Raw genomic sequence first — 27,313 nt, forward strand, 5'->3', positions numbered from 1 at the left:
AATTACTACTCGCTGCCACCGCTCGTGAATAAGTACCTTATCCTATCTCGTCTCTCCTCTATCCTCTCCCTCCCGAGAATATTTCCCCATGGCGCATGAACCCTAGGGTCTCTCCCTGATTCTAGTCGACCCGCACCGCCGATCTCCTCACCTCTGCCAGTGAATCACTATTTGGCTTGTTGATTTATTTTTGAACAATATGTGTATATATGCAGATGTCATCAGATAGCGATAGTGATGATGACAAGTACTACGAAATGAAGAAAAAAATGGTTTGCCATCATGCACAAAAAAAGTCCATCATTTGTTCAGGTGCATCAAACGTAGTTGGAAAATACTGTGAGAATTGGGTGATCAAGGCGCCTAGGACATCTATCTTGAGTGGGTTTGGATGGTTGCAAGAGACTATTGACACGCCCGAAGAGACCTACACGATGTTGAGAATGAGTGCAAAGGTTTTCTTTGATCTTCATGACATGTTGGTGGAGCGGTTTGGTCTCAAACATTCACCCTTTGTTAGCAGTCATGAGTCTCTTGCTATGTTCTTGTGGATCTTGGGGGGTTGTGAATCAAATAGAAGAACACAAAACCGTTTCAAACATTCAGCGGATACTATTCACCGTAAATTTAATGAGGTACTCATCTGTGTGGTCAAGATGGCATCTCAATACATGAAGCCCAAGGGCCCAATTTTCCGCACTGTGCATCCAAGGATTAAGAATGATAGAAGGGCATTTCCACATCTCAAAGACTGCATTGGTGCAATCGATGGGACACATATTAGGGCTGTTATTCTTGAGGATGATCAAGTTAGATACAATTGAAGAACTGGCGTTGTTACTCTGAATGTTATGGCAATATGTGATTTCGATATGCATTTCACTTATGCTTCAATAGGACACCTGGCGTTATGCATGACACAAGTGTGCTATATCATGCAATCGATAAGGACCGGGCCAACTTTCCCCATCCCCCAAAGGGTGAGCTAACTTTACTCTATTCATTATTACAACTAATGTCATGTATAAAAACTTATATTCATTATTGTATTTGTTTTGTTCAGGTAAGTACTACCATGTAGATGCCGGCTATCCAAACATGTTTCGATATCTCACACCTTACAAAGGAGAGAGATATCATGCCCCGGAGTTCCATAGAGGTGTATCACCAACTACTCCCAGAGAGAAGTTCAATAATATCCACTCGGCCAAGCGCAATTGCATAGAAAGGGGCTTTGAAATTTTGAAGATGAAATGGCAAATTTTGCTCAAGATGCTTAGTTACTCAATTGAAACCCAGAAGATGATGAGTGCTGCATGAATGACATTGCACAATTATATTCGCGCACATGCCAGAGAAGACATTCATTTTGAACGGTGTGATAGGGACCCAAATTATGTGCCAACAATTCCCGAACGTTATAAGCGGTATGCAGTTCCCGCGGGTGCATCTGATTCATCAACTACTGAGGCAAGTGGTCGTGACATGGATGAAATTAGGGATCAACTAGCTACCGCCATTGCTATCGGTTGGTAATGCAGATCATTTTAGCAACGGTTATGCAATAAATGAAATTTCGATTTCCAAAGATATGCAAATGCCGTACTTTTGTTGTTGAGACATGTCACAAATTATCTTTTTATATAAATTTATCTACCTGTGTGATGAGGATTCTGGAATATATAAAATATGGAGTTCGTCGGTTTCAACTAAATTTGCAACCTGAAATAGTGCAGAAATATCGTTGATCCTTCTGTGTTTATCAATCTTTTTTTTTTTAACATTCCTCTGTTTATCAATCAGACGTACCAAAAAAAAGCTCAAGGTCGGCCCCAGTATATTCAACAAAAGCAGCCTTTACGTACCAATAATTGGCGTAAAGCCCATTGTCCTAGGCTGGAGCGACTTGGTAGCATCCAATCGGGCTATTCTAGTCTAATTGTCTAAACTGGGCTGGCAGCCCGGACTTTGACGAAGCGGAGCTAGCCAAACAGATGTTGATCGGGAGAGCACTTCAACTTGACGCGTGTTGCCGAACTCCCAGCCAAGTCCTCCTCATCAGCTCCCCAATTTCACATACGGAGTAAGGAAAAAAGTGTCCAGATCAGACTCCTCCCCTAGCTCCGCGGCCCGGGAGCCGCCGGGACCTCCTCTCGTGCCCGGACTCCAAAAATCTTGATTACCCTTCTTCGTGCTCCCTGTTGTCTCGGTCCCTGGCATCGCTTCTCGCAGGATTTACCACTGATGAGATGAGACTCTTGTCCAGCAAGCGGTACCGGCAGCGTCAGCGCCAGCGCTGCCGCCGGCGAATCCGGGACTGTAAGCCTGCTCCTTTCTGCGCTCTCTCCCTCTATCCCTCTCTCAATTATCGATATGTTATCTCTGCGCCATGCTTTTATTCTGTCCTACACTCCTAGCACTATGTTAGATCTCAGTAGGCGGGCGGGGTTTCTAGTTGGATGGGAGTTAGAAGAAACTCGATCGCTTGGACGGTCTAACTCGGTCTATGCCCAAATTTGGGAGATATGAACGAAAATTCAGTATGATTGGCCTCAAAAAAAAAAAATCCCCCTAGTATCCTACATACGTTCTGGCTCCTGGTCTCGGTGTGTAAAGATCTTACCAAGCTTGTGTGGGATTATTGGTGGGTAGCTGAATGAGGTAAACGCAGGACCCACTGGGTAAATTGGTCCAAATTGAACAGAGCTAAGAATCAAGGAGGGCTAGGATTTGGTGACCTGTGGCTGTTTAAGAACTCATCGACGATAGTGCCAATTGGAAGACGGATCTGTTATGGAATAATTTGTTTCCTATTGATGATGAGGCCTTGATGCTGAGGATATATTGAATATCAAACCATCCCCACGAATCATGGAGGACGTCCTCACCTGGCAACCTGAAAAATACGGGATGTTTCTGTAAGCAGTGCTTATAGGTTGGGGCTCAATGATCAACCGGATCAATGTGGCATGCCTGCTACTAGCTCTTACCCAGATGGCCAGCACCCTTGCTGCGCTAAATCTGGCATGCTTCGGTTCCACCAAAGGGGAAAACTTTTGCGTGTTAAGCAGCCTCAGATGGCTTAGCGACAAAGGAGAAAAATTAAGGCGCAATATGCAAGTGACAGGTTGTTCCAAAATCTTCAAATGTCCCCCTGCACACACCCTTTGGTAGGGGATGAGGAACATATGGAGCTTACCATCAGATATGGATCTATTAAACCCACTGTCGCACCGTCTAATTGGTTCCAGACAATGATTTTGAGAGTTCCTGAGCATATGATAGACACTACCCTCATAATCACTTGGCGGGCATGGTATGTCAGGAATGAGGTGACTCGACAAGCCTCTTTTGTCAGTTGAGGGATCTAAGTGCTTGCTTCGGGATATCAAGGGCACGTCCATGGAAAATCTGATAAAAGGGAAGAAACAAGGTAGATATTGGGATCCTGCCTACCCCAACTCATGTGAAAAAAAGGGCCTGATAAACCCTGGACTAAACGCCCGCTGGGCTGGGTAAAACTCTCAATTGGCGGTTCCTTTCTCGCTGACGATCATTCTCCCGGAGTAGGAATGTCTTTGGGAGAGGAAGATGGAAATCCGATCTTCACTGTGTGCCGTGTTCTTGATGATTGACATGCACTAGTTGAAGTGGAGCTTCGAGCATGTGTAGAAGGTTTAAGTGGCACTTCACGGAAGCCAATTGGCTATCATCGTGGAGACGGACTGTGTCCAGCTACTTGATTCTGCAAGATCCTCACTACCAAACAGATCACCTTTTCTCCGTAGGGTACATCGGGAACTTACCTAATCAAAATAGAGAGTGCCTCTTTGTAAAAATGGAAAGATCGTAAGCTAGGATTAGTCACTTCCTTGCAAATTCAATCGCTCTGTACCCCTTCCTGATCAACCACCATCACCCCCCTAGTAAAGATAATGTTATCTGAAGACATTGCTTTTCCAGAAAATTTCAATAGAAATAGTTGAAAACCTCCACTAAGTTTCTCGATTCAAGGATGCAATCGTTTCGAATAACCTACCCCTAGAGGGATATTTCCTATTTTTCACAAATAGGATCTGATATGCATACTTGTTGTTATTCTTGAGCTTCCATTAATGTCTGTTCTCACCATAACTGTGGTCTATTGCAGGTGGAGCGGTTGCTTTGGTGACTAAAAGAGAGAATTTACCTGGCCAGAATGATGATAACCAAGCTGTCAGAGGAATATCACATCCCGACCTTCCAGAGGTACAGGATAGTGATACTTAAAGAATTCCATTTCAAGTAAAATCACATTTTGTCTGCTGGAAATCACTGGTAGGATTGTGCTTGCTGGATAAAAATAAACATGTCTTTTAGCGCTTCACGAGTGTTTGGTTTCTGAGAGTATACAGGCAGGAAGGGGAACTGAAAATGAGTGGTTGGAGCTCTTAAGTCGCTGTTTGGTTATTCGGTTGTAGGCATCCGAACTAGTTGTGACTCATGAGTAGGAATTGGATTACAAGGCATACAGTCGGTTTGGTCATTGCATTTTAGTCCAAATCTTTCGTTTGGCAGGTGATTGGACTTTTTGTTCTTAGTAGCTTTCTGTCACCGCAATGATGTCAAAGGACGTCGGCTTGTCTCCACTCCAGGATGGGGAGGCGATAGATTGTCTTTTTGGAGTGATTTGATTGGAGAACCTCAGATGATTGCTGGGAATTTGGGTATGTAGCTAGCTGTTTGGGCGAGATGCTTTACTTTCGAACTGGTAGCTCATGGTATCTGTTAATGTAAATTAGGAGAAACATTACAAAAAGTGCGTAGAGTTTAAGAGGAAATCAATTTTTTCAAGCTAAATTCATGTGAAATTACTTTGTTCCTTCCAAGGCAACTGCCACCAATAAGCTCCATTCAACAACCCAATTTGTCCAAACAAGACGTTACTAATTTGCTACTGTTGCAGTTTGTAATAAGAGTGAAGTCCATCTATGTAACAACAACAACATCAAAGCCTTTTTTCATCTATCTAAAATGGGGATAGATTTGGCTATGGTGCAACTATCAGGCTTAATGCTGGCATACAAGAATTCTGTTGAAAAACACAACATCCAAGTTGAAGTTTGGAAATTTGGGCACTGTCACTTGCTTCGCTATTCACTTTATAATTTCTAATTTATAGGTGGACTTAATCACTGTTTATTCTTAGGAATTACTCTTCTGGTTTGTTCAATCTATTTGTGCATCTATAATTCCAACATGTGTATTCTCCTATTCTGGTGCATTCAGGACATCTTGCGGCATATTCATGCCCAAATGACACTTCGAGATGCTGCTCGTGCTGCTTGTGCATCGCACACATTTCGACACTCCTGGATATGCCGTCCCAACCTTACATTCAGTCCTGAAACACTTGGATTGAATAAAAATACGTCTAGGAATGTAATAACAAGAGATCTTATCAGCAAGATCAACCAGATTCTGCAAAGTCGCTCGGGCATGGGCGTGAAGACACTAAATATTGATCTCCTATGTTGTGACAGCATCGACTTCAGCTATCTTGATAGTTGGCTTCACATTGCCGTTACACCAGGGATTGAAGAACTCATCCTGAGCCCCCCTCTACCCACCATTTCAGTGTACAACTTCCCATGTTCACTTCTATCCAATGGGAGCGGAAACTCGATCCAATATCTTGACCTGTGTCACTGTATCTTACGGCCCACAGCTGGTCTTGGTTGCCTAAGAAGCCTGACAAGACTGCGTATGTTTTCCGTCAGGATTACTGGGGATGAACTATGGTGTCTTCTTTCCAATTGTTCCGCTTTGGTAAGATTGGAACTCCGGTACTGCAAGGAGATAATTTCCTTGAAGATACCTTCGCTGCAGCAATTCCGTTTATTGGATGTGGTTCTATGCGATAGACTGCAGGTTGTAGAGAGCAATGCTCCAAATCTCTCCCGTTTTTACTATAGTGGCATCCTATGTCAAATCTCACTTGGTAGTTCACTGCAAGTGAAGACACTACGCATGAGATGCTTGTATCAGGCCAACATTGTCTGGTACGCTCGACATAGTATTTTGTCTCTTGCGCCAAATGTTGAGACACTTACCATAGCGTCACCAAGTGAGGTATGCTCTGAAACATTAGATGATAATAGACTTGCTATTTGTGCAAATAACAGTAGTTATACAACTAAGATTTGAGATATTTATTTTTATGCAGACGGTGAACACACCGATGTTATCTGGCAAGTTTCTCCACCTCAAGCATTTGGAGATTTCATTAGTGGGAACGGCTGCATATGATTATTTATCTTTGGTTTCTTTTCTTGAAGCTTCTCCTCACCTGGAGAAATTTGAGCTGTCTGTAAGTCATTTCATCCACCATTCATATTCTGTATTCATGGGTGGAGGTGGACTTCTGATTCAAGTATCTTGGTTTCTTTAGAGGGTAGTGGTACTGATATTGGCCCTATGCAGATAAAGCAGCATCACATGGAGCATGATTCGATTCTTGGAGCCCCCTCCCATGATTTGAGGCAGATTCTAGAGCAGCGCTATGACAAGCTCAAGAATGTGAAGATCTCTGGCTTTTGCTCATCAAAGAGCTTAGTTGAGCTAACATGTCATATCCTTGAGAGCACAGCATCACTTGACTGCCTTACATTGGACACCACTTGGTATCTTAGATGCTCTGTCACGAAATCTGGGAAATGCTTCCCCCTCATGGATAGGGATAGCCTCGTGGAAGCCCAGAAAACGCTCTTGGCCATTAGAAGATATGTCGTGGGAAAAGTACCATCTATGGTTAAGTTAAATATTCTGGAGCCTTGCAGCCGGTGCCATACCGTTGAACCTTTGGTGTGAACCTCAAGTGTTACTTCAGGTATGGCAACTGCCCAGTCTTCAGGTTTTGTAATACTAGTAAAACAGATTGTTCTTTAACAAAGAATAAAGAAGGTTTTATTGCCTGGTTTTTCTTATCCTAAAAGTATTTTCTCTGTCTACAATCTGCACTAGGGTAACGTACCTAGATACCATGCAAAAACATCCAAATCTTTCCTACTTCAAAAATTAGTTAGTTCTGGAAACTCAAGAGTGTACACTTTTGGAAAGTTTATGTGTGCTCATTAATTCATGTTATTTGCAGAGTGAGTGGTGAGGCTTCTCTTCACACATCAGATGGAGCGAAATCTTGGCAAGCGTTGACCTTCAGTTATCTGTAACTTGAAATTAACATGAAGAGGCTGATGGAGCCTCGCTACAGGACGTGACGCAGTCAGCCATTGTGAGACAACTGCAGTTGGAGAGGCATGTGCTCTACTGCAGTTGGTGCTGCGTCTATAGGATGTGCTTCAGGTGTCTTGTAAAACTGTTTTAGATTGGCTGCGATGCAATTATGGTGCACAATAGACCTGTTCAACTACTATGTTTATTCAGATGGATCCTAAATTTTGTTTGCAAATAGATCTATATTTTTGGCGATTTAACAAAGACATATTCTACTGATTCCTTGAAGATCAATGCAGCAGAAATTGCACAAATACTAGATTATCGAATCTGAACCAGTATTGATCATGGGAACAATCGCACCACGAAAACAGTTGCAGAAATTGCACAAATACTAGATTAAAGACTGCAAGAAGAAAGATGTCAAGCGATCTGCCAACGCATCTTGCAGTTCAAATTGTCAAATCAATGGTTCAGCCCACCATCATGAACATACAGCAAGAAGAATACCAACACAGAGCGGGATCAATATTCAGGAAGCACAGTTTACTGACGAAGAAAAGAGGGCGCACCCAGTTTCCTGAGTCCTGACCTGACGCGGTCACGCCCTGGCACCATCGGCATCGCCAGCGGCGTCTGGAGCAGGGGTTGCGTCATGCGTGGTGTCCACCTCTTGCGCAGCGTCGAGGTCCGCGGACTGGGCAGCTCGTTCGTCCTCTTCCCCCTCGGCGGGCGCGGCCTCAACGGGGACCTTCGGGCTCTTGGTCTGGGCGAGGAGCGCGTCCTCCTTAGGCGCGGGCGCCTCCTTCTCCTTGCGCGCCAGCGCGTCGACCTTGCCGTCCTGAGGTGTGGCAGCGTCGTCGACGAGGAGCAGCGCGGGCGCCTCGATCTCCTTGCGCGCCGGCGCGTCGACCTTCTCGTCCTTCGTCGCGTTGTCGACGAGGAGCGGCGCGGGCGCGGGCGCGGTAGAGGGCGCCGTGGAGGGCGCGGTTGAGGGCGCCGTGGCGGGCGCAGTAGAGGACGCCACGGAGGGCGCCGAGAAGGCCGCCGTGGCGGGCGCAGCAGAGGTCGCCGTGGCGGGCGCCATTGCGGGCTGCGCGGGGTAGCTGTTGTCGTGGATGTGACCACGGCAGATGCTACAGGGGGTAGCACTTCGTTGATGCGAGGGGAAGGGAACATCGCCATCTACGGGTCGAGGTGCAAGAGACGCAAGGGTTTTACCCAGGTTCAGCCCCTCCGGAGAGTAAAAGGCCTACGTCCTGCTAGATCTTTATTGCTCAGTGGAGAATTACAATAGGGGGGCTCAGTCGGCGGCTACGCCAAGAGCTTACAAGGGGAGATTAGATCTCGAATAAGGTGTCCTCTAGGGTTTAAGCTCGGGGGTTTATATAGGCACCCCCGATCTAGGGTTACATGGAGATAACTCCGAATCGTATCAGTTACTACTAATCCGGGATCCGCTAACCCTCTTGCAAGTAATCTTCTCATTCAGTCGCATAGATCACCTCCTTGGGGTTACGGCCCAGTCGCCTTAAAGCCCAGTCGCTTGGGAGACTGGCGGTCTGCCTGGGCCTCCGTCTTCACGGCGAGTGGGACTGGCGACCCACCTCCTATGGGCATATCCCCATCAGTAGTCCCCGAGCGCGGTGGTGATGAAGCGCGGATCTAGAGCAAGTCTTGGAAAGGCATAGTGATGGATCAAGGTGAATTGCCACCGGGCTCCCGAAGATAAAGTCGCGAGCTTGGTGCCAGTCTCCAATCGCCAGAGCTTGGTCAGTCAATCGGCGTATGACAGTCAGCGTCAGCCAGTCGTCGTTTGCCAGTCGACGCGCGTTCACCATAGAGACACGTGGAAGAGCCAACGGCTAGATTTCACGTTGACCGAGGTATGAACCGTTTGCATGTTGTTGACCGTTGGGCCTCGACGTGATCGCTAACGGCTAGTTTAATCGGCTATTCAGCCGAGCCGGTGCAAATCTTGACCATTGATTGCGGGCGGCGATTCCGGGACGAATTAACGAACGGATTTCATCCTTAATCTGGGCGAGTGCGGGCGGTATAAAGGGCTGCCCCTGGGATTAGGGTTCACCACTCCTCCGCCCTCTTCTCTCATTTTCTCCTCATCTCATCCTCATTCCAAGCTCCACACGCATCCATGGCGGCGAAAGGCTGGGGCAAGTCGAAGGTCACGCGGAGTCTCTTGCTCCCGTACGTCGCCTCCGGGGTCATCCCGGAGTTCAAGCAAGAGCGGTGGCGAGTTCCGCCGGCGAACGAGGTGGAACCCCTCCCGCGGCCCGGGGAGTTCGTGATCTTCTTGAGCTTCCTCGACCGCGGGTTCGCTCTCCCCACCTCCGATTTCCTCCGGCAGTTGTTAGCCTTTTACAGCATCAAGGTCTCCGACCTCGGGCCGCACAGCGTCCAACAGATTTCGCTGTTCGTGGCGTCTGTGCGAGTGTTACTCGGGCTGTCCGCCCTATTTCCCATTGTGGGTATCAATCTTCCACGGGCGGGCGACTCGGGCCGGCAAGAGCAGCGAGGCGCTCATCCCGAACGGCGGAATCACCTTCCAAGTGAAGTCCGGGGAAAGCTTCATCGACATGGCGCTCCCCAAGAAGGCGCAGTCGCAGTGGCGCCGCTTCTGGTTTTACGCCAAGGAGTACACTCCCCCTGGCGAGGTCTGCATTCCTCAGTTCAGCCCCGAGCCCAGCATCCCGCGACGCCTCAACGTCCGGTCGCTGCCGCGCGAGCAGGAGGAGGTGGTGAAGGAGATGCGCCAGGCGATCCAGGCGCTGAAGGATAGCGGCTCGACGGCGGTCAATGTGTATAACCGCCGGCTTGGCCGGCGGCTGATCCCCCTGCGGTGCCGAGCTCACCCCATGTGGGAATACCGGGGGCAGAACGACCGCACCCGGTCGACGGCGACCGAGTGGGACGAGAGCGAGTACCGGAAGGCGCTCGCCAAGATCACCACGGCCACCTTCACCTCCTTCGAGGACGGCCTGCAGCCCTATTCCAAAGATACCCCGGCGCCTCGGGTAACGCTCCGTACGGTGACTCCGCCCGGCTTGGCCGCGTTTCTTCTCTTCCGACTTGTTTCCTTGATTCAAATGTAGCGGCGGCGTAAGATCGCTGACCACCTTCCCCCTCGCCGGGAAGGAGCCTCCGAAATGACCGAAGGCGAAGAAGAAGAGGTCGACGACGAGGAGGAGCGCACCGAGTCGGACTCCGAGGCGCGGGACTTCATCGGACTCCCGCGCGGGACGAAGAGGGTGCCGGGTCCTCGTCCCAGGGCGCGGTTGAAGAGGAGGCGACCTCTCGCCCGGAGGGCGAGGCGGAGCCTTCCAAGGAAGGGGCCGAGCCGCTGTCGAAGCGACTGCGCCCCACTCTCCTGGAAGGTTCCATGAGGCTTCAGCGCCCCTTGAAGGACGCGATCGATGCGGGAGCTCGGGCCGGTCCAGGCGTAAAAGCAATCCCCACGGTGAGGTAAGTGCTCCTTGTCAAACTTGTTCTCCTTGTGGCGGGATTGGGTGTCGACTCACCTTGTCTCCCTGTAGGTCCAAGAAGAAGACCTTGGCGAAACCGGCCGTGGCTGGGGTGGCGGCCACGAGGGCGGCTGAGGCGAAGAAGAAGGCCGCGGAGAAGAAGGCGGCGCCATCCGACCTTGGGGGCGCGGGGTCGGCTCCGGCAGAGCCCGTCACCGCGAGCCAAGCTGAGAAGGTGGGCGCCAGCCACGCCGAGCCCACCGCCGAAGTCTTTCCTCTACCCAGCATGGTTCGCGGGGGCATGGCGAGTGCAGCGATGGGACCGGACGTCGTTCCACCCGTGGTGGAGGAGGGGTCGGCGGACGTCGGGTCGACCGAGGGGCAGAAGGCGCCCGAGGTCGAAGAGAACATCGTCGAGGAGGGCGGCCTCTCGGAGCCGCTGAAGGAGCGCCGGTCCAAGGCCGCTAGGGACCGAGCCCCGCCCAGTGACGCCGACACGCGGGCGGGCGAGGTGCCGTCGACTGAGGCGGTGATGCAGGCGGGAGAGGCGGCCGAGTCGCGCCATCCACCGCCTTCTACCTTGACCTTCACTGAGCTCCACACGGCGCTTGGTGAAGCACACGTGGTGAGTGTCTCTGAACTCGTAGTCTAGTCACCCCCAGTCCCCGAGGGTCGACTTGGTCTGAAAGGGCGAGTCGAGTCTCCTTTTGTCCGTCTGGTTTTCCTTTGTTGACCTTGGCATTGTTTTTGGATTTTTGCAGGCGGAGGTTAAGCGATTGACCGCGCTCGTGGAGGAGGCGGCGCAAAAGAACCGGAAGTTGATTGCTCTGGGCAGTAAGTCATGCCCGCTCGCCTTCCTCTCTCGGTATCACTAGCCCTGACTGAACTTTCGTTCTCACCGTCTTCTTTTTTTTGTAGCAGAGGCGCAGGCAAAGGCTCTTGCCGAGGCTCGGGAAGGATTCGTCAAGGAATCTTTCTACCGCGAAGCCGAATTCCGGGCGCAGCAGGCCGAAGAGGCCCGGAAAAGGGCGAAAGCGGAGGTGGCGGACTTGACGAAGGTCCTGGAGCGAAAGGGCCGGGAACTGGAAGACGTCATCGCCGAGTACAAGGTAAAGCTGGAGGCCGCGACTGATGCGCGGGATTCCGCGCGTGGGGCTGCCGCGTCTCTGCGGGAGGAGGTTGCGGCCTTGAAGCAACAACACGCCAAGGAGTTGGCTGCGGAAAAGGAGGCGTCCGAAGGCATCGTCTTGGCGGTACAGGCCGAGAAGACCAACTTCGAGGCTTTCGTCCGAGAGATGTCGCGGCAGATTCTTGGTAAGTTCCTGTCTTTGCGCTTGCTGTTTACTTGCCGGGGCTTCGAGTCCCCGAGCGTGGCGAGTCGGTTTCGGGGGCCAGTCCCCGAGCATGGCGAGTCGGCTTCGGAGGCCAGTCCCCGAGCATGGCGAGTCGGCTTCGGAGGCCAGTCCCCGAGCATGGCGAGCCGGCTTCGGGGGCTAGTCCCCGAGCATGGCGAGTCGGCTTCGGGGGCCAGTCCCCGAGCATGTCGAGTCGATGTCGAAAGCGAGTTCTTATTTTTCTCTTCCTTGTGTCGGTGGTTGTAGGTACATGCGACTTCGTGGAGACGGCGACTCCGCGGGAATGCCTGTCGACTGCGACCACGCGTATCATTGCCTGTGCGGGGGAGATACTGGCTGCGCTCCAGTACCTGAGTCCGCGGGAGGTGATTCCGCGGGACACGCCGTCCGTCTTCAAGGCCGTGTCCAATATTCCGGCCGTTGTTGACTGGCTTCGCCGCTCCTCCTGCCGTGTTGGCATTACCATGGCTCTGAGCATGGTGCTAGCGCACTACTCCGAGGGGTTCGACGTGGAGGAGGTCACCGCCGGCTTCCCTCGGAGACCGGCGAGTTCGACGTTGCCGAAGTGCTGCGCTTGATGGATGCGGTGCGCCCTTTGCCGACCGAGTACCGGCGATCGCGGACTTGGAGACTCACATCTCCGGCCAAGCGGCGCCTCGGGGACGCGGAGAAGGAGCCGGGCCCGATGGACTACCCCGCGGAGCGCCTCTTCCATGCCGCGGCCGCCGGCTCATTGTCTACGTATCCGGTCGTTCCGTATACGCCGGAGTTTCGTCACGGCGATGATGGCGCCGAACCCTGTCGTAGAAGGGGCTCCGGGGCCGTCCTCGTAGGTTTCTAAGTCCCTGTGTAAGAAGTAACTTGAATTCCCGCGAGCGGGTGTCAGTTGTAAATAAAGTGATAATTTTTGCTTAATTATAATTCGGTGGTTGCTTTTGAATTTATGTTATTTGTGGCGGCGATGCTTTGGAGTTGGTTCCGACTATCCATGGCCTTCAGGCCAGTCGCCTTGCGACCCCGATGAAGGCTATCGACTTGACTGTTTTCCTTTTCGAGCTGGGCGTCCCCAGTCGCGATGACGTAGTCGTTATAGTACGAATAGCAGCCTCATGGGTGGAGTAGCGGTAAGTTGTAGTTTGCGCTGTTCATATGTAGCGCGCCACTCGTCGTGGCTCGGTGAGCCAGTCGCTAGGCGACTCCAAAGGGGGTCATTGCGGGCGTATTTTCCTTGGCGAGCCGCGGGTCCGTTTTGCGGGGTCCCTAGTCGAAGTACTTAGCCGCGCAATTCGCCATCCTAAGGTAGAGGAGGGCATTGGTGTGCTGTATAGCGTAGCACGAGACGGTCGCCGTGGCCCGTGGGGCTGGCCGAGCATGCGGCCCTGCTGTGGGTTCCGGTCGCCGTTTTCACCCGACGGCGTAAGGGGTGGTGGGTGACCGGACCTGGTGTTGCGTCCGGTCACGCCGCCATGCCCTTGTTAGCCCGGCTACTTGGCCGATCGTGGACTTCGCTCTCCCAGCAGCGGCGACCGGAGGTCTCTCAGTACCGAGTCGCTTATCGCGGCGACTGGGCCGGTATGTACCAGGATGAGAGATGGAGATATCTAGCGGATGAAGGAGAGGCAGTCGGAGTTGGAGATCAATGCGGTCGGCGATTTTTATTAACCTCTGAATTTGCGGGCTACATTTTGTCCTTAGGTGTAAAACCGTCGGAGGAGGTTGACGTTCCAGGGGCGCTCTACCTCTTTGGTGAGCGGTTCGCCTTTGTCGTCCTTGCGGACGTCGATGAGGTAGTAGGAGTCGTTGCCGAGTACACGGCTGACGGCGAATGGTCCTTCCCAGGGCGGGGACAGCTTGTGCATGCCTTTCCTGTCTTGGATTAGCCGGAGTACCGGGTCGCCGATTTGGAAGGAGCGACTCCGAACACGGCGACTGTGGTAGCGACGGAGATCCTGCTGGTAGATGGCGGTTCTGGAGAGTGCGAGATCTCCGGCCTCGTCGAGGAGGTCGATGTCATCCTCGGCGAGCTCGCTCGTTGTCTTCTTCGGCGTAGTTGGCGACCCGAGGTGAGTCGTAGGCGATGTCCGTAGGCATAACGGCTTCGGCGCCATACACCAGGAAGAAAGGCGTGAAGCCGGCTGACCTGTTTGGCGTTGTGCGGATGCCCCACGCATCGAAGAGAGCTCTTCCGCCCAGCAACCGGCTGCGCGCTCCGTGGGCACGACCAGGCGCGGTTTGAGTCCGTGAAGGATGCTCTGGTTTGCTCTTTCTGCTTGGCCGTTCGACTCGGGGTGGGCGACTGAGGCGAGGTCGAGTCGGATGCCCTTCTCTTCACAGAAGTCAGCCATCTCCCCTTTGGCGAAGTTGGTGCCATTGTCGGTTATGATGCTGTGAGGGTAGCCATATCGATAGATAAGCTCGCGTAGGAACTTTGTGGCTGTCTTCCCATCGCACTTCTTTATGGGCTTTGCTTCTACCCATTTGGTGAACTTGTCCACCGCAACCAGGAGGTGAGTATATCCGCCGGGGGCCGTTTTGAATTTCCCCACCATGTCCATGCCCCAGACGGCGAAGGGCCAGGTGAGGGGAATGGTCTTCAATGCCGACCCTGGCATGTGCGACTGGCTTGCATACTTTTGGCACCCGGCGCACGAACGGACGAGCGCGACCGCATCTTCGTGGGCTGTTGGCCAGTAGAAGCCGTGACGAAAGGCCTTGGCGACGATTGAACGCGCGCCTGCGTGGTGGCCGCAGTCCCCTCGCGTGGATGTCGCGCAGAATGTTACGCCCTTCGCGGTAGCGACGCACCGTTGGAACACTCCCGAGACACTGCGCTTGTATAGTTCATTGTTGATGATGGTGAAGGACTTGCACCTGCGCACGATGGCCCGTGCTTTGGCTTCGTCCATCGGCAGTGTCTGGCGCTCGAGGTAGCTTATGTATGGCTCGGTCCAATCGATGCTGTCGGCGGCGAGTGCGACTAAGGTGGAGTCGGGAGCAGGTGGCTCGGCAATGTCCAGCTCGCGGGGTGCGCGCACCGAGGGGTGGCTGAGGATATCCAGGACGACGCCCGGAGGGGGTTGGAGTCGCTTGGACCCGATTCTGGCTAGCGCATCGGCTTCTTCATTCTTGCGCCTGTCGACCCATTCGACGATGTGGCCGGCGAAGCTAGCGCCGGCTTGGTCGACGGCGCGCTTGTATGCGATCATGTTGGCGTCGGTGGCGTCGCAGGTGCCGGAAGTCTGGCTGGCGACCAGGTCGGAATCGCCGAGGCAGCGCAGCCGTGTTGCGCCCATCTCTTTTGCAACTCGCATACCATGTAGAAGCGCCTCGTACTCGGCCATGTTGTTGGTGCAGGGCTCGAATCTAAGTTGCAAGACGTACTTCACTGTGTCGCCCTTTGGTGATGTGAGGACGACTCCCGCGCCTGCCCCTTCGAGGTTTTTAGAACCGTCGAAGTGCAGTGTCCAGTGTTTAAGGTCCGCGGGGGAGCTTGGCTGCTGGGCCTCTTCCCAGTCGGCGAGGAAGTCGGCGAGTGCCTGAGATTTGATGGCATGGCGCGACTCGTAGGTGATGTTGTGGACGCCGAGCTCGACTGCCCACTTGGCGATCCGGCCAGTTGCGTCGCGGTTGCGGATGATGTCGGCGAGTGGCGTTGAGGCGACTACCTTGATGGGGTGCTCGTGGAAGTAAGGGGCCAGCCGCCTCGGGCCCCGAGGACTGCGTACACCGGCTTTTGGTAGTGCGGGTACCGCTGCTTGGATTCGATTAGAGCTTCGCCGATGTAGTAGACCGGGCGTTGTACCGCTTGCTCCCTTCCCTCTTCCTTCCGTTCGACAACCATGACCGCGCTTATAGCGCGGTTCGACGCGGCGACGTATAGGAGCATAGTCTCTTCCGCGCAGCGGGGCCGCGAGGATAGGGGCATTCGAAAGAGCGTGCCTGGAGTTCTTCCGGGGCCTGCTCGCGCCTCATCTGTCCACCTCGAATGATTCCGACTTCTTGAGCAAGCGGTAGAGTGGCATGGCCTTGTCGCCGAGCCGGGGTATGAAGCGACTGAGGGCGGCGACTCGGCCGGCGAGTTTCTGCGCGTCGACTAAGCAGGTCGGCTGCTTGGTGCGCATGACCGCCAGTGTCTTCTCGGGGTTGGGCTCGATGCCTCGTTTGGAGACGACGTAGCCTAACAGCTGTCCGGACGGAACCCCGAAGGTGCACTTTAGAGGGTTGAGCTTGATCTTGTACCGCCGTAAGTTGGCGAATGTTTCGGCGAGGTCATTGATGAGGTCGGTCTGGTGGGTCGATTTGACCACCACGTCGTCGATGTAGACATGCACATTGCGGCCGATCTGGCTTTCCAGGCAGCTGTTCATGCACCGTCGGTACGTTGCTCCGGCGTTCTTGAGGCCGAAGGTCATGGACGTGTAGCGATAGGCGCCCGGGGCGTGATGAATGCTCGTCTTCTCTTGGTCTTCCTTGGCCATCTTTATTTGATTGTACCCGGAGTACGCATCGAGGAAGCATAGCGACTCGGACCCGGCGACCGCATCGATAATTTGGTCGATTCGCGGTAGGACGAATGGGTCCTTGGGGCATGCGCTGTTGAGGCTTGTGTAGTCGATACACATTCGCCACGTCTTGTTTTTCTTTAGCACCAGGACTGGGTTTGCCAGCCATTTTGGGTGTTTGATTTCGATGATGAAGCCGGCGGCGAGTAGCCGGTTTACTTCTTCGGCGATTGCGCGTCGCCGTTCTTCTCCTACAGGGCGCATTGCCTGCCTAACGGGTCGCGCGGAGGGATCGACGTGTAATTTGTGCTCAGCAAGTTCTCTCGGGACACCTGGCATGTCAGACGGTTTCCATGCAAAGATATCTCGATTCTCACGGAGGAACTTGATGAGCGCGCTTTCCTATTGGGCGGACAGGCCCGTCCCAATGGTAACTTGCTTACTTGGATCGTTTTCTACAAGATCTACTTGGCGAGTGCCTGCTGCAGGCTTGAAGGTTGCTGCGGACGAGTCGAGCTCGGTTGGCTTCTCCAGGATGGCGGGGTCGTTGCGATCTACTCGGGTACTTGGCGAGTTCGGCGGAGTTGTCTTGTTCGTCGGCGATGACGGCGTCGGCGAGCTTGGCGCTGACGTCCTCGCATTCCAGTGCCATCTCCGGATCCCCGTGGACGGTGATGACGCCTCGAGGCCCTGGCATCTTCATCATGTTGTATGCGTAGTGGGGGGTCGCCATGAAGCGGGCGAACGCCTGTCGGCCGAGTACGCAGTGGTAGGAGCTGCGGAAGTTCACCACCTCGAACGTTATCCGCTCGGTGCGGTAGTTCACGGGCGTGCCGAAGGTGACTGGCAACGTCACCTTGCCGATCGGGAAGGCCTTCCGCCCAGGGACGATGCCGTGGAACGTAACCTTGGTGTTCTCGAGGCGTGAGTCTGGTAAACCAAGCCGCCGGAAGGTTTCGTAGTACATAATGTTGATGGAGCTTCCCCGTCCATCGGGGTTTTTGGTAGCCGGTAGTCGGCGACCTTGGGCTCGACGACTAGCGCCACTCGCCCGGGTACTCGATGCGGGGGCGTGATCTTCGCGGCTCCAGGTGATGCTTTGCTCGGACCGGTTAAGCCACCGGGCACGTCAGAAAGTATGACTGCGCGTACCGCCACTGCCCTTGCGAGGACCTTCTGTCCCGCCGGTCGCCGACCCCAGTGAAGGTGTGGAGCGAGCCGGCGCTGCGACCGAAGCCTTCCCCCTTGTGCTGGTCTTGGTCTTTGGCGCGGTCCTTGTGCTGATTACCGCCGTCGTTTTCCTTGGCGCGGCGGGCCCTTTCTATTTGCTTCGTGGAGTAGCAATTTCCCGTCGTGTGATTGGCGGGTTTGCCCTCCTTGCCGTGATAGATGCATGGTGCATCTAGGAGGCTGCGGGCGTCGAAGCGCTTGGGCTGAGGCCGATCCTCCCGTGGTGCGCGAGTGTCGCGCCGAACGACTTTGGCTCGCGCCGCTCGTAATCGATGGTGGCGACCAGCTCGTTGTGTCCTCCCTCTCCGCGGCGCTTGCCGTTGTTAGATCGGCCGGCGGATCGGTAGTCGCCACGCCGGGGCTCCGTGTGCGCAGGGCGGCGATTGCGTCGGCCGACCGTACTCGTCGTCCGAGTCGACCGTAGGGTCTTCGTCGGCGTAGCGGGTGGCGATGTCGAAGAGCTCGGAGATTGAGATATTATCCCCGCCGACGCGACGGAGCTTGGCGCTTAGTGGTTCGTACCGGCAGCAGCGTCGGAAGCAATAGATTGCCGTGTCCGTGCTGATGCCGCTGGAGGTCGTCCACATATCCGCCGGCGCCGCACCCACCGGCGGGTCGACTCGCGCGGGCCTTGGACGCAGCGATCCAGGTCTTCTATGGTTGTGGCACGTGTGTATGCGCCGGCGAAGTGCTGGATGAATGCGGCGCGGGCTTCTTCCCAGGAGTCAATGCTGTTGACGGTGAGGGTGTTGAACCAGTGGCGATTGACGCCGTCCATCATGAGGGGCAGGTAGCGTGCTGCGAGTAGCTCGGAGTGGCCCTGGATCCCCATTGCCATGGCGTACGAGTCGATCCAGACCGTAGGGTCGATATGTGTGTCGTACTTCTCGATGTCGCGGGGTCCTTTGAACCCCACAGGGTACGGCTCGCCTCTGATCATTGGCCCGAAGCAAGCGGGGCCGATTCGAGTGAACGCGCTCTGGCGCGGGGCTTCATCGGCGTGGCGGTCGTTCAACCGATTACGCGCCCGCCATTCTTGGTCGTTGACGATGTGGGTTCGGGCGTCGACTGGCTGTCCATTGGCGGCGATCATCACCCGCGCGGGGCGCGGCTCGATTCGGTTGTTAGACGAGTGGGCCGCGCGCGGTGCTGGCGGCGGGCCGTTGTTGGCGTTGACAACTGCGCGGTTTGCCGCGTCCGACGACGCCGCGCGACTGGCGGACGTGCGCGAATAGAGTCGCCCTTGCGAATCGGCTGCGGCGTGCTGTTGCTCCAATGCCTTGGCGACCAAGGCCTTGGCATGCTGGACAAGGATTGCTCCATCTCCCGTTTCGGGGATTCTTGCGAGGACGGCCTGAGCAGCCGCAACGTTGTCAGCTGGAGACGAATGCAACGGTAGGCCGTTGGCGTCAACTTCTGCTTGAGGAACTTCGGGTGGTGGCGGTGGGGGTGGCGGAGGTGCTCCACGCGCCGCTCTATCGGCGGCAGCCCGACTTCCTTCCGGGATGTCAGGGTTCTGGATTCGGGCGACCCGGATTTCTCCGTCTGGGTCGTCGAAGTTAAGGCGCGCGCTGGGGAAGTCGTTTGCGCGGGCACGCTCCATGCGCCGGCGGTTTCGCTGCTGACGATAGTGGGATACGGCTCTCACTTCATCTTGCTCGAGACGAAATTTCTGCCTTTCGGCGAGCTCCTTTTTCCTCTGCTCTTCGAGGGCCGCCCGGTGGGCCTCGATCTCCGTTGCGGTGGCGGTTGCAGGGAGGGGGGTGGTGAAGGCGTCGACTGGAAGCTCCTCCTCGCCCCTGCCATGAAGACTGCGGTCGGGTAGCGGTAGCGTGGGGCCTCGACGGAGTCCGAGTCGGAGTCGCTGCCGAAGAGGGAGAGGATGGAGTCGTCCTCGAAGCCACCTTCGAAGTCGCTTGGGTGGGAGACCAAGGAGATAGAGTCCTTGGCCGACGCCGTGGCAACAGAGCGGGCAGTCGGGGACGCAGCGGTGGACCCGGCAATCGATGTTATAGCGATGATGTCGGTGAAGTCGGTGTCGATCGCGGCGATGACGGAGTCGATGGCTGGGACGATGTCGGCGGAGTCGGCGGCTGTCGAGGCAACAGTGGAGTTGGCGGTCGGTGCCACGACCGCCGACTCGGCATCGTCTTCCAGGGCCGTCTCAGCCTCTGCGTATACCTCGCCGGTGACCGGGCGAGTAGCAGTGAGGAGCTGTCCCGGCGCGAAGGGGTCGTGCGACCGACCGGGGCGAGGCTCAGCGGGGTCGCTGACGCCGGCGAGCCCAACGAAGAGGTTGATGGAGCCGATCGGCACCATCCAGGCGTGCTTGAGAGGCGACGAGGCGGGCCGGTAGGTGCTTGGCTGGATGTGGAAGAAATTGCCGGTGGCGATCATCCTGCCGGAAGCATCCGGCCGCCGCACTGGCGAGTAGGGCCTCGCCGTAGCTCGGGGGCTTGATGTCCCATGCCCCACGGTGGGCGCCACTGTCGTGGATGTGACCACGGCAGATGCTACAGGGTTCAGTACACCATCATGAACATACAGCAAGAAGAATACCAACACAGAGCGGGATCAATATTCAGGAAGCACCGTTTACTGACGAAGAAAAGAGGGCGCACCCAGTTTCCTGACCTGACGCGGTCACGCCCTGGCACCATCGGCATCGCCAGCGGCGTCTGGAGCAGGGGTTGCGTCATGCGTGGTGTCCACCTCTTGCGCAGCGTCGAGGTCCGCGGACTGGGCAGCTCGTTCGTCCTCTTCCCCCTCGGCGGGCGCGGCCTCAACGGGGACCTTCGGGCTCTTGGTCTGGGCGAGGAGCGCGTGCTCCTTAGGCGCGGGCGCCTCCTTCTCCTTGCGCGCCGGCGCGTCGACCTTGCCGTCCTGAGGTGTGGCAGCGTCGTCGACGAGGAGCAGCGCGGGCGCCTCGATCTCCTTGCGCGCCGGCGCGTCGACCTTCTCGTCCTTCGTCGCGTAGTCGACGAGGAGCGGCGCGGGCGCGGTAGAGGGCGCCGTGGAAGGCGCGGTTGAGGGCGCCGTGGCGGGCGCAGTAGAGGACGCCACGGAGGGCGCCGAGAAGGCCGCCGTGGCGGGCGCAGCAGAGGTCGCCGTGGCGGGCGCCATTGCGGGCTGCGCGGGGTAGGCCGTTGTCGTGGATGTGACCACGGCGGATGCTACGGGGGTAGCACTTCGTTGATGCGAGGGGAAGGGAACATTGCCATCTACGGGTCGAGGTGCAAGAGACGCAAGGGTTTTACCCAGGTTCAGCCCCTCCGGAGAGTAAAAGGCCTACGTCCTGCTAGATCTTTATTGGTCAGTGGAGAATTACAAAGGGGGGGCTCAGTCGGCGGCTACGCCAAGAGCTTACAAGGGGAGATTAGATCTCGAATAAGGTGTCCTCTAGGGTTTAAGCTCGAGGGTTTATATAGGCACCCCCGATCTAGGGTTACATGGAGATAACTCCGAATCGTATCAGTTGCTACTAATCCGGGGTCCGCTAACCCTCTTGCAAGTAATCTTCTCATCCAGTCGCATAGATCACCTCCTTGGGGTTACGGCCCAGTCGCCTTAAAGCCCAGTCGCTTGGGCGACTGGCGGTCTGCCTGGGCCTCCGTCTTCACGGCGAGTGGGACTGGCGACCCACCTCCTATGGGCATATCCCCATCAGCTGTCGTTGATGGAGCTCCCGAGGAGCACCGGGCCGAGAGCCGGTGCGGCGCTCGGGAACATGACTGTTCGATCAAGCAGCGTATTGATCGCCGCGCGGAGATCGCGAAGGGATCCACGGTGTTGCTCGAGGTTCCTGTGAAAGGGCTTCCTCATGCTCCGGGCAACACTCACGATCTGCTGGGCGACCTCGGTCACGAAATCGAAGAAATCGTCATGGCCGACTTGGCGCAGGGTGAAGTTGCCGTTGCGAGAAAGCCCCTCGACATGGTGGAGATTAAGCGCACCGGCATCCACGCGGGAGATGATGATTTATCACCGATAAAATAAAATGCATAAGTAAATAGCTTAGGTAAGACACACGAGAGACGATGATTTACCCGAAGTTCACATTCTTGCGAGTGCTAATCTCCGTTGGAGAGGTGTGGTGACTTAGTGCTCCGAACACCATAAGAGGCCTCACTTTGAGGTGTGGTTGCTCGATGCACACCAATGCCACAAAGTCCTCACCGCAAGATGCGGTACTCACACCACACACCGATAGCCAAGAAGGCGCCTCACCTTATTCTCCGGTAACCCTCGCCACAAAGCCTAGGTCACGGTTCCACTAAGGAATTTCCTTTGAGGCGGAAATCGAGCCTTACACAAAACTTGGGGCACGCATCCACAACTTAATTGGAGGCTCCCAAGAAATCGCCACAAAGGCCTCAAATCCGTCTAGGGTTCCAAGAACCCAAGAGCAACAACTTTCTTGCTTTCACTTCCATGACTCACCGCGGAGAACTCAAACCGATGCACCAAATGCAATGGCAAGAACACCACAAAAGATGCTCAAGTACTTCTCTCTCAAATTCCAACAGAGCTACAAAAGCTATTGGGGGAATAAGAGAGGAAGAACAAATAAAAGGAGGAAAACCAAATTTCTCCAAGATCTAGATCTAGTGGATTCCCCTCACAAAGAGATGGATTTAATTGGTCAAGATGTAGATCTAGATCTGAAAGGATCGCATGCCGCACCTAGAGGGGGGTGATTAGGTGCTAACCAATTTTAGTTCTATTTCAATTTAGGCTTGACACAAAGGTAAATTCTCTAGATATGCAACTATGTGAATTTACCTATATGACAATATCTACAACTAAGCAAGATACTGCTAGACAAGATATAGTAGGGCTAATAAGGATAGAGGTAACCGAGAGTGGAGCACGGAGACACCGATTCCCATAGTTCCTTCCTTTTGAGGGAAAGTACGTCTACGTTTGGAGGAGTGTGGTCGCCACGAAGGCCAGACCAACGCCAGAAAGGCCTCACTCGGGTCTCCTGTGAGCAACGCCACAAAGGCCTAGCCCACTTCCACGAAGGGATTATCTCGAGGCGAAAATCGGGCCTTTACAAGGTTCTTGGGGCACACATCCCCAACCGAATTGGAGGCTCTCAATATCTGTAACAACACAACAACAACAAGAACAAATCAACCAAAAACAACTAGGGTTTCCAAAGAGAAACACTAGCAAGGGGGCCCTCAAGAAAATGAGGGGGAAATGCAAATCGCTTTGGTGAAGATGTAGATCGGGATCTTCTCCTTCGTTCTCCAAAGCTCAAGAGATTTGGGTGGTTGAGGGAGGAGATCCGATGGTTTTGGTGTTCTTGGTGGCTCAGCAATGGTGGAACAAGTTTTGAGTGTTTGAGCAACCACTGGTGAAAAAAGGGCCTTTGGTCGCGGTTCGCAACTGCCATTAGTCGCGGTTGCGCAACCGCGACCAAAGTAGCGCGACTAAAGGCCCCCCCTTTAGTCGCGGTCGCTCTACGAACCGCGACTAAAGGCCCGTCCACGTGGGCGCCGGGCGGCCGTCGGGGCGGAGGCCCTTTAGTCGCGGTTCTTCCGGCCGACCGCGACTAAAGGCAGCCGCGGGTTTAGGGTTTTAGGCCCCCCTAAACCTGCCCCCCCTAAACCTATTTTCTGTTTAATTTGTATTGTTTTATTTCTTTTGTGCTTTATTTGTAGTTTTGAAGGAGTACGTTTCACATATTCTACGGTACTACATACATGCATGCATATGAATGTACAATTTCAAACAAATTTGAAATTAGAACCAAAAAGAATTCAAGAGGAATATACAATATATATTCAATATCATCGGATGACCATATACAAGTTTGAACAAGTTTCCATACATAATTTAATGCATGTATAGTTCTACGTCCTCTACGTAGTGTTGTCCTGTAGGATCGATGACTTCCCTCGCAAACCATCCAGCTAGTTCCTCCTGAAGTGGTCGGAAGCGAGCTTCTGGACTAAGCGTCTTCCGGAGGTTATTCCTCTTGATGTTGTTCTCATCCGACTGGTCCCGCTCATTGGTGTATCTCCGGATCCTCTCACAAACATAGTATCCACATAGATTGGTCCCCGGTGGCTGAATATCCCCGATCGTCCGCACTGCCCTTTTAAAATGTAGCTCTTTTTTGAATTCACCGACCTTTTCATCTACGAACCGTCTCCAAACCCTACGAGGCAAAGAAAATTAAATGAACAAGAGAGTTATTAATTAGTTACTTGATATTAGGAAATGATGAACGAAATAGGCCGATCGATATAGAGCGCAAATGAATGAAAACAATTACTTTTGCATCATTTTTCTCATGTCGGCCCAAAGCGCCGCATCCGTATTCAGAGAGTCGTGGACGAGAAGCGTGGAGGTGTGAAATTGAATTACCATCGGAATCCGGTGGAACCTGCGGACACGATACATGCACGATCATGCATATATAACTCATCGATTAGCCACATACCATGCATGGAGTAAACAAAAGAGAATGTGCTCAAGACAGAAACACTCACCCAAAATGGTAAGGAAATAGAATATCACTTTTGAATTCCTGTTTTCTAAGAAACCGCCACGAGTCTTCCTCCACGTCGGCGGGGTGGTGTTCTAACACATATGAATTAACGATGTGTGGGTCAATGAACCCAACATCATGGATGTTCCTTATTTGCATTTCCCGCTTCTTCATTCCGCATAATAGCATACACAACAAGATAGTTAGGACAATATATAGTGCGGGCAATGAACGAGATGGGGTAGAAATTAATAAATCACTTACGAACGTAGCAACCGATGATAGATTTGTCGAGGTCGCGCAGATTGAACAGCTGGAACAATTCACTCCGATGAATTGGTATATAGTAATGTTTGAAGTGATGCTCAGCTCTAACTTCCGCATAAATATAGTCTTTGGCGTTTTTAAGTTTTATGTAACTCTTGTACCAATTTAGCGAGACCTTTCATTTGTCGAGGTAGATCCTCTTCTGCGCGAGGCTCGACGAGAGGGCCATTCTTCACATATGTAAATACTACATCCTTCATTGGCGCCTCATCAAGGCCTAACAGTGCACGAAGAGTGATACCTAAGTCGGCCGCTTGTTCTCTGGCACTCGTCACAGTCAATCCATGTGCTGCCGCAGCTGCTATGATATCGGGGGCATCCGGACCGGCGGCTTGCACTATGAGCGGGGCGATCGATTGTTTACTTTGTTCCCCGAGCTGGGCAACTTCTTTCCCCCTTTCTAATTTTTTCTCGGCCTCCTCCAAGGCTTTCTTCTCCTGCTTCTCCGCCAAATCTTGGTTCCTCTTGAACGCGAGTGCTTGCCTACGAAGTTCACGTGCATAGTCGTCAGGCAGATTCTTTGCGGCTTGGGACGGTGTGTTCAAAAATGAATTAGCCCACTTCTTTTGCTCATCAGAAAATACTGGCTTGGGCTCGCCCTCTATTTTCTTCTTGCAGCTCGCCTTCCATTTCTCTAAATCAGCAGCCGCGCCCGCCTCGACTTCCTCGGCACTATGTTCCCAAGGCCTCGTGGGGAGAGGCTTCGGTGATACCTCCGGTACCTTTGTTTTCTTAGGTACGTAAGGGTCCGGGTTAATAATCCAGGACTGCTGCTTACGCTTCTTCGCCGGAGGTGGATTGGGGGCGGCGTACGCTTACCCGCCGGGCGGACTAGGGGCGGCGGCTGCTTACCCGCCGGAGGTGAATTGGGGCGGCGTCGGCCCTCGTGAAGGAGGTGTAGGTGAAGCTCCACCACCACCACCGCCACCGCCGCCACCACCACCACCGTAGGGGGTGGACTTGTTGGCGCCTCGCACGGAAACTTGATAAACTTCTTACGCCATAGAATGAGCTGGCGCTTGACATCTCCAAGTCTTGTCGCCCCTTCAGGTGTAACAATGTCAATGTCCAGGTCCTCAAACCCTTGGACTATGTCCTCCACCGTGACACGAGCATAGCCATCTTGAATGGGGTTGTTGTGGTGGAGTGCTCCAGGTGGTAAAGCACTGCCGATGGCTACCTTCATGGACATGTTCCCGATAGGATAATACGGATGACATGCTTTCATCTCCTTTATATCGTCCACGGGGTAGCGAGGAGGCTCCGGTGCAGTAATTTCGACCACCGGAGGCTCGGTGCGGTAATTTCGATCGTCGGTGCACCGGCCCGATGGGGCATCCGTGGAAGCCACGCTGCTTCTCCGCGGCTGGCTTCCGAGATCCAATGGATGATCTTCATGCTGCGCCCGAGCTGCATCTCTTTCGGCTACTAGTACACTCACGGTTTTCTTCATGACATCCATTTCCGATGCCAACCGCGCCACAACATCTCGCTTCCCGATCCATCTTTCTCTTACGGCTTCGTAACCGTACGGGTCATCGTTGCGGGGAACCCTATTTTCCACGGAATGTGCCCCATGCCTCGTACACGTCCTCCGTGTTCGAGGATTCCCGAGGGCTTTTGTCGGGCGTCGTTCTCTCTGTTGAACTTGATCCTCCCTCTTGAGCATCCCTCATTGCCTCAATAAGCTTTTGGGTGGGTGTAATTATTTTGCCCTGGTAAACACACTCCCCTGTCTCCGGGTTCAGCGATCCCCCATGCCCGTACCACCAGATTTTGGCCCGTGGGCCCCAGATGATAGGGTGGCGCGGCCTGGGCCCTGGCCGCGCCGCCATATGGTGTGGCCACCCCTTCGACCCTCCTGCGCCGCCTCTTCGCCTATATAAAGCCTCTGTCGCGAAAACCCTGATGCGAAAAAACCACGATACGGAAAACCTTCCAGAGCCGCCGCCATTGCGAAGCCAAGATCCGGGGACAGGAGTCTTTGTTCCGGTACCTGCCGGAGCGGGAAGTGCCCCGGAAGGCTTCTCCATCAACACCGCTGCCATCTCCACCGCCATCTTCATCACCGCTGCTGCTCCCATGAGGAGGGAGTAGTTCTCCATCGAGGCTCGGGGCTGTACCTGGTAGCTATGTGGTTCATCTCTCTCCTATGTGCTTCAATACAATAATCTCATGAGCTGCCTTACATGATTGAGATTCATATGATGATGCTTGTAATCTAGATGCCACTATGCTAGTCAAGTGAGTTTTACTTATGTGATCTCCGGAGACTCCTTGTCCCACGTGTGTAAAGGTGACAGTGTGTGCACCGTGTGGGTCTCTTAGGCTATATTTCACGGAATACTTATTCACTCGTTGAATGGCATAGTGAGGTGCTTATTTATATCTCTTTATGATTGCAATGTGTTTGTATCACAATTTATCTATGTGCTACTCTAGCAATGTTATTAAAGTAGTTTTAATCCTCCTGCACGATGTAAAGGTGACAGTGTGTGCACCGTGTTAGTACTTGGTTTATGCTATGATCATGATCTCTTGTAGATTGCGAAGTTAACTATTGCTATGATAATATTGATGTGATCTATTCCTCCTACATATGCATGAAGGTGACAGTGTGCATGCTATGCTAGTACTTGGTTTAGTCTTTTGATCTATCTTACACTAAAGGTTACTAAAATATGAGCATTATTGTGGAGCTTG

The 27,313-nt window shown here is 53.7% G+C and overlaps 1 protein-coding gene across 1 annotated transcript; it reads left to right on the top strand.

Annotated features, from left to right (window-relative positions):
* The first annotated feature begins 2,115 nt into the window (after nt 1–2,115).
* Nucleotides 2,116–7,491, top strand: LOC124655439 (F-box/FBD/LRR-repeat protein At1g13570-like). Its single transcript, XM_047194333.1, has 6 exons — nt 2,116–2,319; nt 4,151–4,248; nt 5,269–6,111; nt 6,206–6,349; nt 6,463–6,868; nt 7,133–7,491. Exons 1-5 carry the CDS (start codon nt 2,250–2,252, stop codon nt 6,847–6,849), a joined length of 1,542 nt encoding a protein of 513 aa, XP_047050289.1. The 5' UTR covers nt 2,116–2,249; the 3' UTR covers nt 6,850–6,868; nt 7,133–7,491.
* Nucleotides 7,492–27,313: the final 19,822 nt, after the last annotated feature.

The sequence above is a fragment of the Lolium rigidum genome, chromosome 5 (genome assembly GCF_022539505.1).
Source record: "Lolium rigidum isolate FL_2022 chromosome 5, APGP_CSIRO_Lrig_0.1, whole genome shotgun sequence".
Taxonomy (NCBI): domain Eukaryota; kingdom Viridiplantae; phylum Streptophyta; class Magnoliopsida; order Poales; family Poaceae; genus Lolium; species Lolium rigidum.